Raw genomic sequence first — 21,029 nt, forward strand, 5'->3', positions numbered from 1 at the left:
TCATTTAGTAATAAAAAATCTCTAAATAAATTGTGGCACATGTTTTCTGCCCTTATTTAGTAACTCCCTATGACATTTGAGAAACAAGAATTTGAGGTTGGCAGTCTAACCCACAAATAATAGAAGAGTTCATTTAGTTTACTTTAAAGCAGTTTTCCCTTGACTTGCTGGCTTGCTTCTGGCTCATTTACTCATTCAAAAAATATTTATTGGGCTTCTATGTATCTAGCACTATTCTAGGCATTGGGAATATAATAATGAACAAATAATCTCTGCCCTCTGGAATGTACATTGTGATCAGCAGGGGGGGTGAGTAGGAGAGTTAGATTGCACAGGAACCAATTGTAATATATGTGGTTTAAGTGCTGTGGGGTTTGCCGTTTCATTATCTGGACAGGGAAGTTCTGACAGAAGAAGCAAGAATTGAGGTAAGGGAACTTGATATATGAATATCTGGGGAAAGAGTGTTCTAGGAAGTGGGAACAGCAAGTGCAAGACATGGAGGCAGGAATGTTCCTGGTGTGGTCGAAGAACTCCAAAGAGGGTGACGTGGCTGCAGCAGAGAGAGTAAAAAGGATATAGATGGGGGTCAGAGAGGAAATGTGGGCCAGATCACACAGTCTTGTAGACCATTGTAAGAGCTTCAGCTTTTACTCAGGCTGAATTGTGAAGTCTTTGGGTGTTTTTGAGTAAAGCTATGACATGATGTGACTTATCTTTTAAAAAGATAACTCTGGCTACTGTGAGGTGGATAGACTGAAAAGGAGGCAAGGGTGAAAGCAGGAAGACTAGTTAAGAGATGATTGCAGTCAAGTTTGTGCAATAAAGACTATACAAAAAGGCTGAGAGATAATGGTAACTTGGCCAGAGTACTGCTGGTGATTCTGGATCTATTTTGAGAGTAAACTAGGCTTTCCTGATGCATTAGGTGTGGGGTGTGAGAAGATAAAAGGAGTCAAGGATAACTCTGAGGTTTTTGGTCAGAACACCTGAAGGATAGAGTTGCTATTAATAGAGATGGGGAAAACTACAGGATGTACAAGATGGGAGAGGATTGAGAGGTCAGTTTTGAACAGGTTGAGTTTGAAATATTTATTGGACATCCAAGTGGAGATAACGTCATAGATCACTGGATTCCAAGGAGTACTCTGAGTGATGATACCTTACTTGTTCAGATCCTGTTTATCAGTTTTTTCATTAGAAAACATTTCACTGTTTTGGAAGGAGGCATTTTTCCAACTGCTGTATTACTTCCTGAGTAATAATAGGGAAAAAATCATTAATTTAAGTTGTCTTCCTCCCTCCCGCCCTCCCTCCCTCCCTCCCTTCCTTCCTATCTCTACACCCAACATGGGTGTAGATTAAGAGTCATGCGTTCTACCAACTGAGCCAGCCAGGTACCGCCTGTTTTTTTAACTAAATGTTTTCTATGTGCCAGGCCTTGCTAAATTTTTTTTTAAAGATTTTATTTATTTATTTTGACAGAGAGAGTGAGCGAGAGAGGGAACATAAGCAGGGGGAGTGGGAGAGGGAGAAGCAGGCTTCCTGCTGAGCAGGGAACCCGATGTGGTGCTCTATCCCAGGACCCTGGGATCATGACCCGAGCCAAAGGCAGACACTTAACGACTGAGCCACGCCCCCTCTTGCTAAATTTTTTTTCCTCTTCCTCTCTCTCTCTCCCTCTCTCTCTCTCTATTGTCTGATTATCACACAATACCATGAAATAGGTACTTTTCCCCCCATTTTACAGATGAGGAGTCTGGAGGCTGAGAAAGAAATTAATTTAAGGTCTTTTTAGCTAAGTAATGGAGCTGGGATTTGAATTAAGTTCTGGCTGACTATAATCCTGTGTTTACTAGACTTTAAGCTCCTTGGGCTTGGTTATTTTGCTCATTAATGAGTCTTCAGCAGCTCGCACATAAAGGCATGCAGTAAATACTAGTTGGGTGAATGGATAAATGGATGAATGAATGAATACTGCTTCCCACACTTGAACTTAAGAGCAGTTAATCTGTTTGCCACAAAGACATTTTCCTCTTTCAAGGTGGTTTTGGCCATCCATTTGATGCATCTTTTCTCAGTGTTGGTAGTGATAAGACAGCAGGAGGATTTAGAAAAATGCTTTGGGGATTTCTAGCTAATCTTTCTCCTAATCCTCCCTATGACTGTGAGACTAGTGTGGCAACTGAATTCATAGAGCTCTTTTTGAGTTTACTCTAAACCAGTTTCTTTTTTCTTTTTTTAAAAGATTTTATTTATTTATTTGACAGAGCAAGAGAGCTCAAGCAGGGGGAACAGTAGAGGGAGAGGGAGAAGCAGGCTCCCTGCCAAGTAGGGAGCCCGATGCAGGGCTCGATTCTAGGACCCTGAGATCATGACCTGAGCCGAAGGCAGACGTTTAACCATCTGAGCCACCCAGGTGCCCCTCTAAACCAGTTTCTAACAGAAGTTTTGACAAGTGTGCTTTTCTTAACTTGATAAGTGGTATCATTCACAGGAATTGGGTCTCTGTAGGCCCTTGAGAGCACGCTGTTCCTACTTTGGATCTTGTAGAAGAATGGAAGAACCGTGGAAAGAGGGTGGTCTCCCAATATACCTCTCATACATTCCTGCTACTCAAGGGCGTTTCAGCATTCCTACACCAGATACATCATCACTATCTGCACTTTCTGTGTTTCCTTGTTCTTTATGTTGGTCTTTTCTTGTTACTGTGGTCACCATTATTTGCTTATATAATAAATTCTTAGATCAGTGATTTCCAAAGTGAATCATAAGCATTTCTTAACACATCCATCTTAGTACATTTCATCTTCCTATAGTAATTGCTTATGTTTATTTTCTACTCAACAAATAATTAAGCAGACACTTTGTGTCAAGGGCTAATTTAGGTCAACTTCGAAAAGAGAAGCTGGAAAAGAGAAGCTGGTCTATGAAGGTGGCAGAACAATTGTCTAAAGTCTTCTGGCACATGTAGCACAAGTAGCTGCTTAGTAAATGTTAAAGTAATAACTTGTAAAAGTATTAGTATAGTGCTTAGCTTTTCTACTATTTAGCTGATAGTTCTCTTTTCCTTCTTCCCCAACCTCTCCCACTTTCTTTGTCTTATCAATCACCATGTCCTGTCCGCTTTACCTTCTTCCTATCTTGAATCCATTCATCTTACACCACTTCCTTCTGCCACCATCTCACAATAACCTTGTAACTAGTCTATCAGTCTTCTTCTCCCCTTAAATCCATACTACCCATGTTGCCAGCCAAGCAGTCCTTTTAAAGTACAAATTTATATTTTAACTATCTTAGCCGTTTTTTTTTTTAAAGATTTTATTTATTTATTTGACGGAGAGAGACAGCGAGAGAGGGAACACAAGCATGGGGAGTGGGAGAGGGAGAAATAGGCTTCCGGCCGAGCAGGGAGCCCGATGTGGGGCTTGATCCCTGGACCTTGGGACCATGACCTGAGCCGAAGGCAGACACCAAACAACTGAGCCACCCAGGCGCCCCTATCTTAGCCATTTTTAAGTGTACATTTCAATAGTTAGTATTAAATATGTTTATATTGTTGCACAACAGATCTCCAGATCTATTTCACCTTTTACTTTGTTTCTATTTTTTTATTTTTATTTTTTAATTTTTATTTTTATTATTTTAAAGATTTTATTTTTTGACAGAGAGCGAGACAGCAAAAGAGGGAACACAAGTAGGGGGAGTGGGAGAAGGAGAGGCAGACTTCCTGCTGAGCGGGGAGCCTGATGCGGGGCTTTATCCCAGGACCCTGGGATCATGATCTGAGCCTAAGGCAGATGCTTAACAACTGAGCCACCCAGGTGCCCTGTTTCTATGATTTTGACTGCTCCAGGTACCTCATAGAAGTGAAATCATACAGCATTTTGTCTTTTTGTGACAGGCTTATTTCACTTAGCATAATGTCCTAAAGGTTCATCCATGTTGTAACATGTGACAGGATTTCCCTCCTTTTTAAGGATGAAAAATATTCCATTATAAATATATACCACATTTTACTTATCCATTCATCTGCTGATGGACATAAGCCCAGTGTTTAATACAAATCTAATTTTGTTTCTCCTTGCATAAACCCTTCTTTGGCTCCTCATTGCCCTCAGGGTCAAGTGGAAACATCTGATCCTACTATTGCTTGTTTGTATGACCTCACTGCTTACTTCTCTGACCTCTTTGCTGCTGTCTCAATTGTGTACCACAGTTATACTGAACCTTTTCAGTTCCACAAATGGGACATGACCCTTTCCACTTCTGGGCCTATGTACCAGCTCTTTTCGCTGCCTAGAACACAACCTCTCCATCTCCTATTGGCCTGGCCAACTCTTACTTATTTTCTCTTGGAAGCCCTTTCTGATATCCTAAGGTTAGGTACCCCTCCTATTTACTTCCATATTACAATAGTACTTATTGATTTTTATTCACTGTTTGTGTATGTAAGTTATAAATTCCTTAAGGGCAAGGACCATTTTATTTACATTGATATCAGTTGGTTCCTAGTATAGTACAAATGATAGCTGCTTATCATATTTGTTGTGAATAATCAGTGGCATTTTCTGGTTCAAAATCTTAAGTGTAGTTTTATTTATTTATTTATTTATTTATTTATTTTTAAAGATTTTTATTTATTTATTGAGAGAGAGAGAGAATGGTAGAGAGAGAGCATGAGAGGGAAGAAGGTCAGAGGGAGAAGCAGACTCCCCGCTGAGCAGGGAGCCCGATGTGGGACTCGATCCCGGGACTCCAGGATCATAACCTGAGCCGAAGGCAGTTGATTAACCGACTGAGCCACCCAGGCGCCCCTATTTATTTTTTTTTTAAAGATTTTTTATTTATTTGACAGAAAGAGACACAGTGAGAGAGGGAACACAAGCGGGGGGGGGGGAGGGAGAAGCCGACTTCCCGCTGAGCAGGGAGCCTGGTGTGGGGCTCCATCCCAGAACCCTGGGATCATGACCCGAGCTGAAGGCAGACGCTTAATGACTGAGCCACCCAGGTGCCCCTATTTTTTTTTAATTTTATTTATTTATTTGACAGAGAGAGCACAAGTAGGCAGAGTGGCAGGCAAAGGGAGAGGGAGAAGCAGGCTTCCTGCTGAGCAGGGAGCCAGACGCAGGGCTCGATCCCAGGACCCTAGGAGCATGACCTGAGCCAAAGGCAGACACTTAACTGACTGAGCCACCCAGCACCCCTATAGTGTAGTTTTAGAACCTTAGTTGTTTACCAGAATTCCTTAGGAGCTTTTTAGAAAGTACAGATACCAGGACCTCACACAAGACCCACTGAATTAAAGTCTTGGGAGAGGCCAGGCATCTGTATTTAAAAACTTTATTAATTTATAAAGTGCATAGGTTATCCTGTGCACAGCTAGGGTTAAAACATGGAATTCAGGGGGCACCTGAGTGGCTCAGTCGGTTGAGCATCTGCCTTCGTCTTGGGTTGTGATCCCAGGGTCCTGAGATTGAGCCCCACATTGGGCGCCCTGCTCAGCGGGGAGCCTGCTTCTCCCTCTCCCTCTGCCGCTCCCCCTGCTTGTGCTCTCTCTCCCTCTCTGTCAAACGGATAGATAAAATCTTTAAAAAACAACAACATGGAATTCAGGATACTCTTAGCTTGGTATTCTAGTCCTCTGTGCTTTAGCATCATCTTTCTTTTTTTCTGCTAGGTCTTCTTTAACAAGTACTCCATCATTCAGACAAACTGGTTTTCATGTGTTTACTAAACATGGTCTGTGTTTTTTGCCTCCTTATTAATATTTCTTTACCTTGAGATGTGCTCTTTCCCTTTATCCTGTAGAAATCTCTCCCCTCAGGACTTGGCTCAAAGTCCACTTACTTCTCTATAAAACCTTTTCTGATTCTTTCTTTGTCATTGTTTGCTCCCCTCTCCTTGCCAAATTTGGCCCTTTCATTGATCTTCTTCTCCTATATATATATTTTTGGTACCTTTCTTATTACACATTCTGCCATGTATTAAAGTTATTTTTGCTTGGGTTTCCTTATATAAATGTAAGCTTCCAGAGTAGAAGAAACCCAGGATTGGGGTCAAAAGTCTTGGGTAAAAATCTAGGCTCCACGATTACTAGTTGAATAACCATAGGCAAATTATTTAAATTCTCTGGGCTTGATTTCCTCAAACAAACAAAAAGGATAGCAAGAATGTTTTGAGATGTTGCAAGGTTCAAATGAGGTAAGTATGAAAGTGCCTTATAAAACCAATTAGTTGGGGTGCCTGGGTGGCTCAGTCAGTTAAGCGTCTGCCTTTGGCTCAGGTCATGATCTCAGGGTCCTGGGATCGAGCCCCGCATCAGGCTCCCGGCTCAGCAGGGAGCCTGCTTCTCCCTCTCCCTCTACCCCTACCCTCTGCTTGTGCTCTCTCTCACACACACACTTTCTCTCTCTTAAATAAATAAAATCTTTTTTTTTTAAGATTTTATTTATTTGACAGAGAGAGACACAGAGAGAGAGGGAACACAAGCAGGGGGAGTGGGAGAGGGAGAAGCAGGCTTCCCGCTGAGCAGGGAGCCCAATGTGGGGCTTGAACCCAGGACCCTAGGATCATGACCTGAGCCGAAGGCAGATGCTTAATGACTGAGCCACCCAGGCACCCCTAAATAAATAAAATCTTAAAAAAAACCCAACTAGTTGCTGGTTATTAATAGGGATAGTATTTTACTGATCTGTATACTCCTGATCTCCCAGCAGTACTTTGTAGTTAGAAGACACTTTATAGATATTGACTGCATGATTGAATAGGGGGGAAAGGAAGCACATTTTATGCCATCTAAAAAGCAAAGTGGAGGTAAATTTTCTTTTTAAAAATACATCTAAAATGTATTTTAGAGCCTGTATGAATGGCTAGAACTCTTGCCTCATGAATGGAATAATTTCTAAATGGCTTTTGCATTGTTTAATTATAACACCTCTTGCATAGTCATCCTTTGACTCTGTAACTAATTTGCTCAACAACTTCTTTTCCATCCAAATTAGCTAGTCAGTCAAACATGTATTTCTGGTACACCCAGAAGGAACAGAACTGAGAACTGGACTTTTGGAAATACAAATAAAACAATAGACATACTATTTACCTGATAAGTCAGCTAAAGTTTTGGATAAGAAAATATTTCATTTTTTTAAACCAATAATTTATTGTAGTTGGCAGTACCAGGGACACTTTAAAAAAACTTTTTTTTTTAAGATTTATTTATTTATTTGAGAGAGAGAGAGCAAGCAGAGGGAGTGGCAGAGGGAGAGGGAAAGGGAGAGAATACTCAAGCAGACTCTATGCTCAGCATGGAGCCCAACTCAGGTATCAATCCCAGGACCCTGAGATCATGACCTGAGCCAAAATCAAGAGTTTCAACCAACTAAGCCACTCAGGTACTCCCCAAAAACTTTTTTTTTTAAAGATTTTATTTATTTATTTGACAAAGAGAGACACAGTGAGAGAAGGAACACAAGCAGGGGGAGTGGGAGAGGGAGAAGCAGGCTTCCCGCTGAGCAGGGAGCCCGATGTGAGCTCAATCCCAGGACTCTGGCATCATGACCTGAGTCGAAGATAGATGCTTAACAACTGAGGCACCCAGGCGCCCCAAAAACTTTTTTTTGATTATAAAATTAGGCATACTCATTAAAGAAATAGCTGTTATTTCTGGAACGTTATTAAGTGTTATGTGTGTTTTCTTTTTTCATCCTTATGACAACCCTCTGAGGTATACTCATTATTACTGCTATTTTATGTAAGAAGAAACTGAGAATTAGATAAATTTTGGAAGGTGATTCTCCCACTTTTTACCTACTTAATTCCTCAATTTTTAAGTTTTAGTTTAAACTTTCACTTCATTGAAGTTGCTTTTCCTAATGACCTCCCACATCCAGATTGTGAGTTGGCTTCTGATTCTCTTTGTTAGCACTCTTTTCTTTTTCATTGTAGCACATCTTATACCATATAATTTTTCATTTATGTGAGTGTTTGTTTATTGTCTCTCTCTCTCCCATATTTCCTTGAGGACTGGGACCATTTTCTGTTTTGTTTACCACTAGCAAGAAATAGGTAGCAGGTCATTGAAGGCCAGAGAGGGGTCAGGTTAGAAGAGTTAGTTGGGCTTCTTCAGAGACTGCCTTTCTGTCAAGCTAGGGAACCTGAAGACAACGTTGTTAGATGTTGGGAGGCTGGACTGTTAGCCAAGGGCACCACAGTTAAGGAGAACAGTTGTGTTTAGTGAGGTTCTTATCTCTTCACTACCTGTTTCTCTTGATGAAGCTAATATGGGTTGCTTTGGCTACTTGCAAGGAGGATATTATAGAAGGAAAATGTCTGGTATGGGCTTAGAATGGATTGCCTTTCAGATCTATTCTTTCATATTCTGTTGTTATCTGTAGACTTGGGCATTGTTTTCCCTATGAATATATACTTTGTACTTTTGAAAAAAATTTTTATCCATCATGGCAAGTGAGATAAGTAAGGACAGTGTAATAATATATATATGCTGATACTAACTTAACCTTTTTTTTTTTTAAAGATTTTATTTATTAATTTTGAGAGAGAACAAGCAAGGGGAGTGGCAGAAGCAGAGGGAGAGAGAAAATCTCAACCAGACTCCATGCTGAGCAGGGAGCCCAATGTAGGACTGAGTCTTCCAACCCTGAGATCATGACCTGAGCTGAAATCAAGAGTCTGATGCTTAACCGACTAAGCCACCCAGACTAACCCTGCCCCCTGACTAACTTATCTTGTAAATGAGGTCATCAGATACTTTTCTGAGAATACCTAAAAGATAAGGAGGCATTCATGAAGATCAGATAGAAGAACGTTAAAATTTTGGGGAAAAGGCAGGCTAGATTATGCAGGGTCTTACAGGCCATGGTAAGGATTTTGAAATTTATTTTAAATACATCAGGCAGCCAGAAGGGTTTTCGATAGGAGAGAATATGATACAATTTGCATTTAAAACATAGCAGCTTGGGCGCCTGGGTGGCTCAGTCGTTAAGCGTCTGCCTTCTGCTCAGGTCACGATCCCGGGGTTCTGGGATCAAGCCCCACATCGGGCTTCCTGCTCCGTGGGAAGCCTGCTTCTCCCTCCCCCACTCCCCCTGCTTGTGTTCCTGCTCTCGCTATCTCTCTCTCTGTCAAATAAATAAATAAAATCTTTAAAAAAAAATAAAACATAGCAGCTTGGCTGCTCTAGGGAGAATAGATTGTTGAGGGGCAAAAGTGGGGGCATGGAGACCAACCATAGGAGAAACACATTAGAGGTTATATGAGAGATGTGGGTGGTTTGGACTGGGGTGGTATCTATGTAAAGATCTGTCTTGGAAATAGAAGCACAAGGTCTTGATTGTGACTTTGGTAAGGAGAATGAGAAATCAAATGATCCCCAGTTTCTAGGTAGGTGGTGGTGCCATTTACTGAGATGTGGAAAACTTGGAGAGTATAGCTGGAATATTTCTCTTTCCTCTGCTGTGTGTGTATTACCTGGGAACTTTTTTTTTTTTTTTTAACATAATGCTGTAATTGGCATAGTTTCTTCACTATAGAAGACCAGGCTCATTCTTTGTCTTAGCTCACCTTAAGGCTCTTCCTTGGGCAAGACCTTCCTGGTCTAAGCTCTGAAGACTGAGGTAGGTGATGAGAGCTGACTCATGGAGAGTGGAGAAGGAATCCCTATATATACATAGATGGTTAGGGACACTTCATTCATTAGTTCATTCAACAAGTATTTATGGGGGCCTACTTTACCAGACATCGTATCAAACCTATTTTCAGTGAACTCATGAAATGAAGTTAATTATGTGTCAGGACCTTCTGAATTTATTTGGAACAGGTTTCAGAATTGAGTGATATGCTCATTCTCTGCTTCTAGTCATTTTGAAAAAATTTTTGTTCAGTTTAGAATCCCCAAAATCCTTCCAAATGGCATCATATCCAGATCTGCTGCTTTACTTAAATTGAGAGTTGGCGTTAGACTAGCATTAGCTGCTTCCCTGTGAGTTCCAGTGGCTGATAATTCTGAACAAGTTGGTAAAATAAATCTAGACTTATACTCAAGATTAACTACCTGATTTTTCTCATTCTCTCATTAAAGAGGGCACATCATTCTGACATCTGAGATGGTTTGAAACCAAGGAAAAGAAAAGGCTCTCCTTTCTTGTTTGAGGATGTAGATACTGATGTATACACCAGACCTCAAATCTGTTTTGTCTGCAGTAGAACCAGAACTGGCTGGGTCCTCTGTCTCCACCCTTTCCTTTGATAACTTGTAGTAGTCTTCATGAATTTCTGTGAACGTGAGGGTATTTAGTTACCTCTTTGACCCTTAGCCTTTGGAAGAGATTTCTGCCTGCACTTGGAGTGACTGTTGGGCTGGGAAGCTATCTTCCACATAGCAAGTTGGAAACCTTTCCTCCCTTTCTACCCCTGCACCTACATTTGCCACTAGAAGATAGCATTTAAGCTTGCAGTTTGCTTCTTTTAACTTTTGCTTGATTTTTTTCCTTATTCCGAGGCCAAGTTTTATGCTAATATAGGCAGAGAAAGTAGGAGAAATGATTGGTTCATTTGGAGATGCAGTTCCTTTGATATAAATTACCTTAATTGGAAACTTAACTTCTTTTGGTTTCTGTTTTCATTTTGTCCACTGTCAAGCCCCTATTCCTCAGATCTGGTGGGGAGGCAGGGTATGTTTGTCTTCCTTAATGGATTGCTTTTTCACTCTGAGCCCAATCACCAGGTAATGTCAAAGATTCGTATGTGGGTCTGCAGAGTGCAGGGTTGTAGTAGATGTGGGGTAGCAAGCTGGAGGGAAGAATAATTTTAAGCATGAACCCAATAGCCTTATGGATTTGGGGATATGAAAGCAGACTGGATGGAGTGGTTAGGAGCCCTGGCCTGATCTTAAATCACGTCTGCAACCATTGATTGTGAGTAGAGCTTCACAGGGTAAAGGGAACAGTCTTACTATTTCTTAGTTTATGTCTTTGAGAAGATTTATTCTACAGATTTATCTTTTAATGTTTACTTTAAACAAATTTGATTTTGATTATGAGATGTGTGATGGAAGAGTTAAAAATCTGTGGGGAAAGCTTAATCATGCTTTTTTGGATCTTGTAGATACAGTCATTTTGATGTTTATAGTAGCTTATACATGCATAGAAAAACACTCCTCACTGCTTCAGGTATGTTAAGCAACATATTCTTAAAGCAGTGAATGGGTTCATACTAAATATCTATCTATGGGAAGTGTGAATGAAGAGGGAGGAGATATCTTTATGGCTTCTTTCAGTTACTGATAAAAGAAATGTCTTCTATAATTTCCAAAAGGAGATTGCGGTTATATATATATATTTTTTAAGATTTTTTTTTTTTAATTCATTCGAGACCCAGAGATAGAGAAAGAGAGAGCATGAGCAGGGGGAGAAGCAGAGGGAGGGGGAGAAGCAAATTCCCCGCGGAGCAGGGAGCCCGATGGGGGGCTCGATCCCAGGACCCTGGGATCATGACCTGAGCCGAAGGCAGACGCTTAACCATCTGAGCCACCCAGGCGCCCCTGCAGTTACATTTTTTAAGTCCATGTGATTTTTGACCACTTTAAGGAGTTTGCCAATAGGGTAATAACAGTAACCTCAGAATTTTATATCACTGAGTGGTCAAATGCACTGTTTTCTTTTTCATTTTATTTCCAGTGCTACCATAATATCTGCCATATAGTAGGCATTATTATTATTATTATTTAAAAGATTTTATTTTTAAGTAATCTCCACACCCAACATGGGGCTCTAACTCACAACCCTGAGATCAAGAGTCACACACCCTATCAACTGAGCCAGCCAGGTACCCCCAATAATAGACATTATTAAATATTTGTTTTGGATGGTATTTATCAGAAAAGTTCTCTAAAGGCACACTTCCCTTTTGATCTTAAATTACATTAATGACTGAATTGGGATGGCTTCTAATAAGAGAGAACTTAAAACCTGCCTGTATTTGTTTAAATGTACTTACTCATTTGTTCATTCAACAATTTATTGTTCACTGGATACTGGGCTCACAAAGTTGAGAAAGACTTGGTCCTGCCATCAGGGTTATAGTACAATGTGATAAGCAATAGTAGAAATACGTACAGGGGACTAAAGTGGCAGAAAGTATAGAATGGGGTGTTAGGAAGTGCTTTCCAAAATAAAAGACGAGCTAGGTTTAGAAGGATGAATAAGAGTTAACAAAGCTGGGGTGCCCCGGTGGCTCAGTCGTTAAGCGTCTGCCTTTGGCTTGGTCGGGAAGCCTGCTTCTCCCTCTCCCACTCCCCCTGCTTGTGTTCCCTCTCTCGCTGTGTCTCTCTCTGTCAAATAAATAAATAAAATCTTAAAACAAAAAGAGTTAACAAAGCTATGAAGGGACAGAGGAGTATTCTGGGCAGTAGATAAGCATATACGAAGGCAGAGAGAGTGAAACATTTAAATATGCTGAAACACATTTTGGGTTCCCTTTCTCTTTGGGTCAGTTCATTACTACTGACTGTTTCAGTCAGGCGAGCCCTGGTGGACCTCCTGAACAGTGGCAAACTTGGGTTTTGGCAGATGAAGGGATACATGCTTGTAGTGTCTGCAGAACCTCGAGCTGAGAACAGGAGGCTTCTTTGGAGCACAAGCCTCCCACAGGGCGCTCTTGGGATGCCTGTCCTGAAATTACCCGGGGCAGTAACAAAGCTTTCTTTTCTTCTTCAAACCAAGCCAGCAGGATGGGATGTCTGCTAGCCTTTGTGTTTGGAGCTGACCAAAAAAACATACAGTGGCTAGCACAATGGCATTGTTGGGCTGCAGTGAAAACTAGGTCGGGGCCTGGGCCCTCATCTACAGAGGGCTTATCCAAAGAACAGAGGTTTGACAAGTCACTGATTTGGCTCTTTGACATTGATGCTGGTTTCTGATGTGTTTTTGACTTACTGATGGCACGTAAGATGATAGGATCTCTTCCTCTTGCTTCTCTGAACACCTGAATTTGGAATCTCTGAGTTACCTTTCTTTTCCTTCCGTTCTCATATTTACCACCCAGTTGCTATATCCTTTAGATTCTATCTCTGCATATTCTAACTCTAGCCTATCTTTTCATGCCTATAATATAATAGCATGCTAAATCAGGAATTTGGTCCCCTCTCATCTGGACTGTTGCAGTACCCTCCAAACCTTCCTCCAGTTCCTCCTCTATCCTGCTACCAGCATGATCTTTCTAAAATGTAGTTTGGGGCATGTATTAGTTTCCTAAGGCTGCCATGACAAAGCACCACACTTTTAACAACAGAAACGGATTCTTCTACAGTTCTTAAGGTTGGAAGTCCAAAATCAAACTTGGCAGGGCTGTGCTCTCTCTCTGAAAGCTCTAGGGGAAGATCCTTCCTTGCCTCTTCCTAGCTTCTGGTGGTGGTTCTTGGCTTACAGATATGTCACTCACATCTCTGCCTTCCTTATTATATAACATTCTCCCTGTGTGTCTGTCTTTTCTCTTTTTATAAAGATCCCAAGCCTACTGGAGTAAGGGTCTACCCTCCTCTAGTATGATCCCATCTTTATTTGATTTTCCATCTGCAAAGACTCTATTTCCCAAAAAGGTCACATTTACAATTACCAGGGGTTAGGACTTGAGCATATCTTTTGGGGGGACATGATTCAACACACAACAGATCATAGTATACTTTACCTATAAATCTTTGGTGCTCCTGTGGTCTGACATTATTAACTATAGATGTTTCATCTTGGTGTTCCAGAACTTCTCTAAAAAATTACGTATTTATAATAATAAATATAGTAATAACGGCAATAGATAACAACTGACATATACTGAGAACTTTCTTTGACATGTCTAAGCATTTTACACATCAACTGATTGAATCTTCATAACTCTATAGGTTAGGTATTAATCTTTTTTTAGGGGGATAGATACTATTCTTATTCCCATTTTATAGATGAGTATTAAAGAAATTGAATGATCAACCCAGGATAACACAGCTAGTCACAGGTGAGATTCAGTCCTAGGCAGTCTAACTCCATAGTATGTGGGCTTTTCACTGTACTGCACCGCCCGTCTTTACTTTTTAACTTCATCCCTTCCCCCTACTTATACCTTACTCAGGAAAAAGTAAAGGAATAACTACTAATCTCTGCACTTTACCTTTGTGTTCCTTTTGCACAGAATGTCTTTCTTATTCCCAGTCCTACATGTGGGCTTCCATAAAATGGAACTGAATCCTCAACAATGAGTGATTAGCCAGGCCTGGGTGAGGGAAGGATATTTCAGATAAAAGGATCAGCAATGTGTGCAAATGTGCAAGCAGGGGTCAGACCTTTTTTTAAAAATAAGATTATCTATCTATCTATCTATCTATCTATCAGAGAGAGAGAGAGAGAGAGGAACATGCAGGGGGAGCTACAGGCAGTGGGAGAAGCAGGCTCCCTGCTGAGCAAGGAGTCCAATGTGGGACTTGATCCCAGGACACTGGGATCATGACTCAAGCCGAAGGCAGACGCTTAACTGACTGAGCCACCCAGGTGTCCCTGGCGTCAGACCTTTATAAGCAGCAGTGAAAGGCTTTATATTCCATGCTGAGTAAGGGTTGTGGGTTTTATCCTAACAGTAATAGGGCATCGTTGAATAATTTTAACAGGGGATTGACTCCAGGTTGGCATTTCAGAAGGGCTATTTTGTCTGTATTATGGAAAATGGATTGGAATGAGGGCTATATCTGTTTAAGATACAAGAAATGGACAAGAAGACTAGTTAGAAAGCCAGTGGAATAACCCAGTGAGGGGTTATGAAGATAAGATTCTGAGAGTGGGCAGAATGAGTTGTATACTATGAGCTAAGCACTATGCTGGACATACTTTGTATGCCTTATTTGTTTTAATTACTCCCTGCCTTTAATTAAACACCAAATCCTGTTGCTTCTACCTTTAAGATGTCTCCAGATATTAACCTCCTTTCCATTCTTGTGGTCATTGTCTTATTCATGCCTTCCCACCTGGATGATTCCAGAAGCCTCCTAACTATTCTCCTGGCTTCAATTCCTGACTTTTCCATACAGTTTTCACATTACTGCTAGAATGATATTTTCTGTATAACATATGTTACTGTCCTGTGTGGAAAAAAATTGTTAGTTGATTATCACCTCGACTGGACTGTGAAGTAGACTAGACTGTGAATTAAGGGCAGAGACCGACCCCACTTATCTTTGTGTTTTCACATAATAGGCTTTCAGTGTTTGTGTAGGTGGATGGATAGAGAGATGGACAGATCTTCCTCAGGACAGCCCTGCTAATTAGGTGGTAGCAAATGATCTGTGTTAGTTGGATGGCAGTACATTTATCCGCCTTGGGTGAATGCCCTAGCTCCAGGCCAGTTAGTAGATTTTTCAAAAAAGGAATGTTATTCTTACAGTTGATATTTTCTTCAGAGCCTCTGAATATGCCTTTGAACCACTGTTCAGGGATAAGCTTATTGATTGCAGGTATGAGTACATTGATAATTCAAAGTTAAAAAAAAAAAGCAGCCATTTTGGGCACCTGAGTGGCTCAGTTGGTTAAGCAACTGCCTTCGGCTCAGGTCATGATCCTGGAGTCCCGGGATCGAGTCCCACATCGGGCTCCCTGCTCAGCAGGGAGTCTGCTTCTCCCTCTGACCCTCTTCCCTCTCGTGCTCTCTATCTCTCATTCTCTCTCTCTCAAATAAATAAAATCTTTAAAAAAAAAAAGCAGCCATTTTGTCTTATTTTTCTGACTGGTCATGATTGGGTGAGGCTACTTTAGCTGACTAAAATCAGCTGGGAACAGGAGCCCTGGGTGTAGTGAGTGTTACCTCATGGGGAGGTAAATGTTGCCTAGTGCTGTTCCAGAATATTCTCTATGTGGGCATGATTATGTGTCTGTCAGTGTCTGAGTTGGTACCATCAGAGCCTATGGGGATATATGGGAAGAACTATATTCTCAGCCTACACAACTCCCAGACATCTTTTAGGATCCAACTCAGATGTTATCTCCTCTTTGAAATTTTCCAAACTCAGGGAGAGTCAGTTTCTTCTTTCATACCTCAGGTATTTACCTCTAGTAAAGGGTTATTGGTATTATTTACTTACATCTGTGTCTTTCACTGGACTTCTTTAAGGTATAAATTGTTATCTTTATATACCCACATTTATTATGTGTAATGCACTCTTGTAATCACGGAAGGAAAATAATGTTGATGTAAACTGACAGGTTCTTACTGTCATATGGGGGGTGACAGGAGGTGGAGAAGTGCTCACTGAATGGTTGTAAAAATAACTTTAATTGATATTCCTGAGTGGTTCACTTCTCCACTTTCATGAGTGGAGAAATGGAGTGTCCACTAATTTGACCCGTGACCCTGTGGTGATTTTTTTTTATGGTGTTGACATATGATTTCTTGCCTACATAATATTGTTTAGTCTCCAACACACATTTATTTATTGACTGCCTTTTAGGAAGAGTCTTTAATGGAATCAAGTATCAAACACAAATGAAATGGTAGAAACTATGTTATAATATTTTATTAGACCACGAGTTAGAAAGGCAGGTTTTGGTGTAGATAAAGTTGGGGCACAGTCACTAAGAGGTACTGAAGTACCTATAACACTTGATTGGCTGATATTATAGTTTTCTGAACTTGAAAGTTTAAAAAGACAACAAGAAAAAATGTAAAAACTTCTCTCTCCAGTAGGTTATTTAAAGGCATTGCCAATGCCTTAGGTTGTTTTGTAGAGCTGCTCGAGGAAGTGGTCTGGAAGAAAACAAAGCAAAGCAGCTGTTGTCCTCATCCTGGGAAGCTGAATGTGCTAGTGTTGTTGATCTTGCCTCTGTTTCCCACAGAGGGATTTGTTCGGAGGACACACCAGCTGAGCCTGCACTGGGAGTTGCTTATTGGGGAAGTGAACGTCCCAACTAATGGGCACGCAGAGTGTGTAGCAACTTAGAAATCTTCCTTGTTGGCAGATCTCAAACTTCCTTTCTTCATACATGCAAAGGTCTCGAGACACTCAGAAGTTGTGGTTTCTGAAGGCCCAGAGGCTTATCAGCCCCCTCTAAAAATATTCGCCAAAGGTAGGCAAAAGAAACGGGTTGTAACAATAACTCCATTTAGTTTCCTTCTCTGTTCCTGGTTTGTGCTTTTTCCATCTTGCCTGGAAAAACCAGAGCCTACTAATGGTGTAATTCCTCACCTTGCCTCACCTTTCTCCTGTTCTCCACCCTCTGCCTTCATCTATGGATTTCTCCGGTCTTCAGAAACATGCTGAAAAGAGTAAATATGTATTTTTCTGAACCAGAATCAAGAGTTCTGGCTTAGCTTGGCCCAGAGAGAATGCAGCTACAGCCTTTTTATCGAGTCTTTTCTGCCTGGCCCTCAGTTGGGAGACAGTGAGTCCTGAAGTCAGGCCTTCCATGTCACATTGTCACCCTATCAAAGAAGTGAACCAGCACCTTTTCAGTTCTTTCTGACTCTCAGAACTAAAGAAATTTGTCTGCATGATTAGCGTCTGCTATATTGCCCCCAGGTAGCTTGGAGTTTGCAAGTTCAGTTTCTTTTTAGCAAATGGGCTCCTCAAATGTGAACTGTGGACAGATTGAACTAGAATAACGAGATGAAAGGCGCTGTGTTAATGCTGTCAGTATGCCTCATTTTGAGATTTCCAAGATGGATTATCAAGCAGAATGAAGCAGATTGACAGATTTCCCCTTTGAGAAGTTAGGTATATTTTTAGCCATTCTCTCTGTGGTGCCAAGCCTGATCCACCTCATCCAAGGATATTAAGTGCTGCATCGTGCTGCCCCCAACTGGTTCTTTTTGGTGCTTATGTTACCACATCATGACATCTCAGGTTATATGGCACTTATATTTTTTTTCTAAGCACTTTCATATGCTTGTATTAGATTCTCATAATGACATTGTGAGTTATATGAATCAGGAATTATCATATCTATTTTATAGGTGGAAAACTGAAGGATAGCCTCATTAGTTGATTTGTGCAAAGATAATTGGTTATTAAGAGGCAGAATTGGACTAAAATTCAGATCTCTTGCCCGCTGTCCCTTTAGGTTCCCTCTTCTTTTGAAAATTCAGTATCACCCCCAAAAATAGGTATTTAAGAGCTAAATTTTAGGCTCTTCTGAGGCCCTTTGACTCAGATGCTATGGCCTGTAAGTCTAATATAATGTAGTGGTAAAAAACATGAACTCTGGGCCAAACTGCCTGGGTTTGAACCCTGGTTCTTAACCTCTAAATGCCTTTTATAAAATGAGAATAATAGTACACTTAATTCATAGGGTTGTGCAGATTAAATGAGATAATTAATATAAAGTTCTTAGACTAGTGCCTGGCACAAATTAAGCACTATATAAATAAATATTAGCTATTGCTATTGTTGTTTTGTTGCTATTGTTATTATTATTCCTCTTAGCATCTCTATGTAAATATATTTATTTGCTCTTTTTTTTATCACTTCCTTTTTTTTTTAAAGTTATTTATTTATTTATTTATTTGAGAGAGAGAATGAGAGACAGAGAGTACAAGAGGGAAGAGGGTCAGAGGGAGAAGCAGACTCCCTGCTGAGCAGGGAGCCCGATGTGGGACTCGATCCCGGGACTCCAGGATCATGACCTGAGCCGAAGGCAGTCGCTTAACTGAGCCACCCAGGCGCCCCTGCTCTTTTTTTTTTTTTAAAGCAAAGCAGCCCTTCATGGGTATGTAGAAATGATGAACAGCCAAATTTATTGAAAGAGCATCTTTTTTTTAAAAGAGTTTATTTATTTATTTGACAGAGAGAGACACAGTGAGAGAAGGAACACAAGCAGGGGGAGTGGGAGAGGGAGAAGCAGGCCCTGGGATCATGACCTGAGCCAAAGGCAGATGCCCAACGGACTGAGCCACCCAGGTGCCCCTATTGAAAGAGTATCTTCACATAGTTTCTTCATAGCCTTCTACTCACTCTTCAGTTCACTTTGGTCTTAACTCTGGTCTTAACCAGCTATTCTGGCCATAGTTGCCAGGGTCTTCTTAGTTGCAAGTTCAGTGGACACTTTTCCTGCTCACCTTACTTGATCTGTATAGCATTTGATACTTTGGACATTTCCACTTTGGAATGTTCTCCTTCTTTGGCTTCTATGGTAACATTTGTGCTTGGTTCTTCCTCTGCCTGCTCCTTTAAATGTTACCATTCCTTGGGATTCTGTTAATTTCTTACCTTATGTCTTAAACCCTGGACAACTTCATACATCCCTTGGCATCAGTGACTACTTCAGCTCATTGTTACTGCCTCCTAAATGTTGGTCTCTAGCTCAGACTTTGTCCCTAAACTTTAAGCTCTTTTTACGACACCTCCACCTTGGCTGTCCCACAAGTTTTTAAACTCGACATGTCCTAGCTGACCTCACTATTTTTAACCTTGCTTCTTCTTCTAAAAACCTGTTCTTCTCTCTATTTTGTGGATATTTAATGATGATAGTATCCAGGGACCAATAGCCCAGGATCAACCTAGAGATTTTCATTGTGCTCATCCGCTCCCCCCTCCAGACAGTCATCAAGTTTTGTGTGTGTGTTTGTTTTTAACTCTGCCGTCTAACTATATCTTCAGTCTTGCTGTGTTCCAATGTCTTCCCTATTGCCTTAACTGAGGCACCCTTCTTTCACCAGGATTATTGCAGTAATTGCCTATTTACCCTTCTCCATATTCTCCATCTAATCCATCAGTCGTACCATTGCTTAAATAATCTTTTCTTTGAAAAGCCAAAGATGAACATTTTGCTCTTCTGCTTAAAAGGCTTATTTTGTTCTGATAGACAGGATGAAGTACATATATCTTAGCAAAGTATATTGGCCTCACCTGTTCCTACTATTCATGCACTCTGGCCATATTGAGTAAATTAGTTTCCTGAATGCATCTTGCACTTAATCTATAACTTTGCATATACTGCTCCCTCTGTATGGATTGCCTTTATTTCCTGTTCCCCCAGGTCATCCTTTTGATTCCTTATTTCCTATGTACAGCTTCCTCCGACATGCCCCGGTTGACTTTGTAACTTTATCCTCTGCACCCATAGTACTGTTGTACCCATACAAAGCTGTATTTTAGCATTTACCACATGATACTGTTTGTACCCCTTACTAGGTTGTCGTCTCTGCAAAGGAAGGGGTCTTTGTGTGCAGCGCCTACCATACTGCCTGGATGCCGAATAAACCATCAGTAACTTAAAAAAAAAATTAAAAAACATAGAAGCTCTATCCTCTAGGTGTTTATCCTCTAATGGTTTTACCACTAGCCTAAACGTTCCTGACAAATGGTGGCTGGGTTTTTCCTTTTGTTTTGCAGTATATCAACTCTGGAAACCTGGAACAGTTGCTAGACAGTAACCTGCATTTGCCGTGGACTGTGAGGGTGAAACTGGCCTATGACATAGCAGTGGGCCTCAGCTACCTTCACTTCAAAGGCATTTTCCATCGAGATCTCACATCTAAGGTATGAAGGCTTTACTTGCACAACTCTCTGAGACACTGTCTTCCATTACCAAAAAGCTGTGTTAAGAAACCAATTTAATGAGCTTTGAAATGATGAAGATCTTGTATAGATTTAACATTTAATCACAGAGAATACAACTTACTGCTCTGTATAGCTAGTCCTTAGAAAGCCAATGTTGGCTCACAGCAGGTACCTTTTAGTGTTGAGCCAGGCAACACATATATCTTAAGAATCTTAATCCTTGGGGCACCTGGGTGGCTCAGTCGTTGAGCGTCTGCCTTTGGCTCAGGTCATGATCCCAGGGTCCTGGGATCGAGCCCCACATCGGGCTCCCTGCTCCGTGGGAAGCCTGCTTCTCCCTCTCCCACTCCCCCTGCTTGTGTTCCCCTCTCTCGCTATGTCTCTCTCTGTCAAATAAATAAATAAATAAATAAAAATTAAAAAAAATTTTAATCCTTGACTCTGGTCTGAATGAGTGTTGCAGGAGCAGGTGACATGGGAGGGT

The 21,029-nt window shown here is 40.9% G+C and overlaps 1 protein-coding gene across 1 annotated transcript in view; it reads left to right on the top strand.

Annotated features, from left to right (window-relative positions):
• TESK2 (testis associated actin remodelling kinase 2) overlaps positions 1-21,029 on the top strand; it is a 137,224-nt gene that overhangs the window by 102,604 nt on the left and 13,591 nt on the right. Inside the window, exon 5 of the mRNA XM_025855801.2 lies at positions 20,378-20,524. Within this exon, the coding sequence (XP_025711586.1) occupies positions 20,378-20,524 (147 nt within the window). The remainder of the gene's footprint in view (positions 1-20,377; positions 20,525-21,029) is intronic.

Source organism: Callorhinus ursinus, unplaced genomic scaffold, assembly GCF_003265705.2.
Source record: "Callorhinus ursinus isolate GAN/ISIS: 27379988/994484 unplaced genomic scaffold, GSC_fseal_2.0 scaffold18, whole genome shotgun sequence".
NCBI classification, from domain to species: domain Eukaryota; kingdom Metazoa; phylum Chordata; class Mammalia; order Carnivora; family Otariidae; genus Callorhinus; species Callorhinus ursinus.